The 4,091-nt window shown below is 44.3% G+C and overlaps 1 protein-coding gene across 1 annotated transcript in view; it reads left to right on the top strand.

Moving 5' to 3' along the window:
* LOC111965599 (B-cell lymphoma/leukemia 11B-like) overlaps positions 1-1,598 on the top strand; it is a 12,757-nt gene extending 11,159 nt beyond the window's left edge. Inside the window, exon 2 of the mRNA XM_023989748.2 lies at positions 1,228-1,598. Coding sequence (XP_023845516.1) covers positions 1,228-1,598 — 371 coding nt within the window. The remainder of the gene's footprint in view (positions 1-1,227) is intronic.
* The last annotated feature ends 2,493 nt before the right edge of the window (positions 1,599-4,091 follow it).

Genomic DNA, 4,091 nt, shown 5'->3' with positions numbered 1-4,091 from the left:
ACACACACACACACACACACACACACACACACACACACACACACACACACACACACACACACACACACACACACACACACACTGATCTGGTGCCCGTGAATGTCTGTGCAGATAGAGACTGAAGGGAAATGCGGGTGGTAGACGGTAGAGGCTCTGCTACGTTCCTCTTCCAGGCATCATCACCTCTCCCTGGGATTCCCCACTTAGACAGACGCCCTGAACGTCTCTGGAGCTTCAGGTTTCCTGCAGGCCCACTGGAGAAGATACCATAAACTACTGGTTATATCAGAGTATTGTTACAGAGGAAGTGTCCTTAAGGAATTTACACCATGTGACTGTAAAACAACCAGGGGAGAATGGCTTGTGGTTACTGATGACAGCGTCGACTGTGAGAAGAATGACACTGACTGTTGCCTGTGTGAGGAGGGCAGTGGTGTCCCCTTCTAGAGCTTTCTGAGGAGAATACATCTGTCACACACACACACACACGTCCCCCCAAACTACCCCTCCCCTGTCCCCCTCCCCCACCCTACATAAACAGGTCTGTTGGGAGGGTGGATGTGGCCTACACTATGTAATGCTTGTAATGAGGTTTCCATGTGGTGCAAATACTAGCATACAGCAGAAACTAGTGCAGAGAGCTGCACCGGAAACCCATAGACCGCTGTGAAACGGTTCATAGCTTTATAGTCATAGTGTGTCAGCCACACCTTCACTCACTGATCTCAACTCCCAGATAAAGACTGAAGCTCTCAGGTGTTTGGTCGGCTAATCTGTTGTGGCACGTTCACACCAGTACAGCTCCATGGTTGTGTGGTGTGAGTAAACATTATGATAAGCATTAAGCAAATTATTTATGGTCTTATGGAAATATGGGAGTTTGCAGGTAACGTTATTTAAAACATGACAAATATTTTCATGTCATTTTTGATTGACTTTAGATGTGGTGTTGTGTTTTGTGGTATTTTTTTACAGTTTGTGCTGCAGACAATCAGATGTAACATGTTCTAGAACTGTTTGATGATTACACCATGATTGACATCTCCTCTCTCTTCTCTCCTCTCTCCTCTCTCACCTCTCCTCTCTCCTGTCTCGTCTCTCGCCTCTCCTCTCTCATTTCCCCTCTCTCACCTCTCCTCTCTCCTGTCTCGTCTCTCGTCTCTCCTGTCTGCTCTTTCCTCTCTCCTCTCCTGTCTCCTCTCTCCTCGCCCTTTCTTCTTGCCACAGCCGAGGCCAATCATGAGTCGGGGGTGGGACCTCGCTCCCCGGAGCCGTCCACTCCCAGCCCCACTCCCACTCCGAGGAGGGCGGGGCCAGGGGAGCATGACCTCCTGACCTGTGGGAGGTGCCAGACCAACTTCCTCCTGGGAGACATCCTGGTCTTCATAGAACACAAAAGGAGACTGTGCAGTGGAGGAGGCCCCGCCCCTGGGGGGTTCTCCAAACCGGGCGAGAGGGGGACCCCCATCTTGGCACGAGGAGGGGCGGTGCCGGTGGAGGTGGGGGTGCAGGTGACCCCACATGGGGAGGAGGAAGAGGAGAGGAGGCTGACGCCCGCTAAAGGAATCTGTCCCAAAGCAGGAAATAGAAACAATTAGAACTAGAAGGTCTGAAAACAATGCAGGGGGGGGGGGGGTCTGTTTAAAATGCTTTGAAGGAGTAGAGACAGAATATTTGGGTTTATAAAGACAAATAAACACATGTTTCGATCAAGTGCAGTGTGAGTTTTGACACCATTAATCACACCACACACACAACACACATCACACACACACACACACACACACACACACACACACACACACACACACACCACACACACACACACACTTACACACACACACACAGCACACAACACAAACACACACACACACACACACACACACACACAACACAACACACACACACACACAGCTACGCACCACAGCTCTAAAGCTTGCCTGAAGGATTCCTGCTGCTGAAACCAATGTGCAGACTACATCGAAGGCATTGCCATGCCCGTGTGTGTGTCATAAAGAACTTCCTTTGCATCAAACGGTTAAGGAAAGCTGATTAAAATGCTGTGGCTGGGAGGTGCAAGATGAAGAGATTAAATAAAAGGCTATAGACCATACATCTCGTTTAAATAGTCTGTTTAGTATTAGCATGTGGATGCAGGGGACAATCCAAAGTTATAAGGCCTACACAGTACTACTTATAGAAAGGACAAACTAACTACATAGAGGTCACACAGTCACTACTATAGAGACAAAGAGCAACTACTAAGATCACATAGTCACTACTACCATAAGGTCACAACAGTTCATCTACTATAGAGGACACAAGTCACTACTATAGAGGACAAAACAGCACTACTATTTGGAAGTCCTTGAGGCAAAACGTCACTACTATAGAGGACAAAAGTCACTATCCTAGAGGACAAATCATCATACTATAAGGACATACAGGTCACTATCTATGAGGAAGTCAACACATACATATAGTCATATAGAGCACAAAGGCATATCAGTCACTTACTATAGATGGACAACCATATCTATAGCTAAGGACAAACATCACACTATAGGGACAAACAGTCACTATCTAATACCGAGACCAAACAGTCAGAACTTACATATAAGGACAAACACACTACTCATGAAAAACAACGACAACATAGGCCGTAAACTTACTATAGAGGGACAAAAACAGTACTACTATAGAGATCAATACTGTCACTACCATATAGCCCACACAGTCACTACATAGAGACAAACATCACTTACTATTAGAGGTCACATATGTCACTACCATAGAGTCACACAGTCCACTACTATAGGAGGACAAAACAGTCACTATCTAAGAAGGACAAAAACATCACACCATATGACCACACAGTCACTACTATAGAGACAAACATCAACTATAGATCACATAGTCACTACCATAAGTCACACATCACTACTATAGAGACAAACAGTTCACTACTATAAGACAAACATCACTACTATAGAGACTAAAACAGTCACTACATAGAGAGAAAAAACATCACTACTATAGAGACAACAACGTCACTACTATAGAAGGACAAACAGTCACACTATAAGGAACAAACAGCACTACTATAAGGCCCCACAGGTACTACTATAGAAGGTCACCAGTCCACGTACTATAAGATTCACACATCACTACTATAGAGTCACATAGTCACACCATAAGTCAACACACTACTACTATAAGGCACATATCACTACCATAAGTCACAACATCCACTTACTATAGAGTCATCACAGTTACTACTATAGGAGTCACATATCATACCATAGAGACAAACGAGCTCACACTATAGAGGACAAAACACACTACTATAGAGGACCAAACTTCACTACTATAGAGACAAACAGTCACTACTATAAGACAAAAAGTCACTACTATAGATGAACAAACAATCACCTACTATAGAGGACAACATTCACTACTATAAGGAACAAACAGTCACGACTATAAGGACAAAATTCACTACTATAGAGGACAAAACAGTCACTACTATAGAGGCCACACAGTTACTACTATAGAGGTCACACAGTCACTACTTATAAGGGCGGCGCGAGACAGGGGGTGTCACACAGTCACTACTAAGAGGTCACAAGTCCTACCATAAGATCACACAGCTTACTACTATAGAGATCACATATCATACCATAGAGATCACACAAAATCAGTACTGATAGAGGTCACACGTACTACTATAGAGGTCAAAGCACTACCATTAGATGACAAACATCACTACTATAGAAGTCACATAGTCACTACCAAGAGGTCACACACACTACCATAGATGTTCACATAGCAGTCACTAACGATAAGCCACCCAGTGTACTACTATAGAGGGTCACACAGTACTACTATAGAGGACAAACATCACTACCATATGATCAACACGTTACTACTATAGAGTCACACATCACTACTATAAGGACAAACAGTCACTACTATAGAGACAAACAGTCACACTATTAGAGGACAAACAGTCCACTTACCATAGAGGACAAACATCACTACATAGAGGTCACACAGTCACTTACTTATAAGGTCACACAGTTCTTACTATA

This window comes from Salvelinus sp. IW2-2015, linkage group LG6.2 (assembly GCF_002910315.2).
Source record: "Salvelinus sp. IW2-2015 linkage group LG6.2, ASM291031v2, whole genome shotgun sequence".
NCBI classification, from domain to species: Eukaryota; Metazoa; Chordata; class Actinopteri; order Salmoniformes; family Salmonidae; genus Salvelinus; species Salvelinus sp. IW2-2015.
The sequence above is the reverse complement of the archived record's forward strand: the minus strand, read 5'-3'. Positions and strand labels throughout refer to the sequence as shown.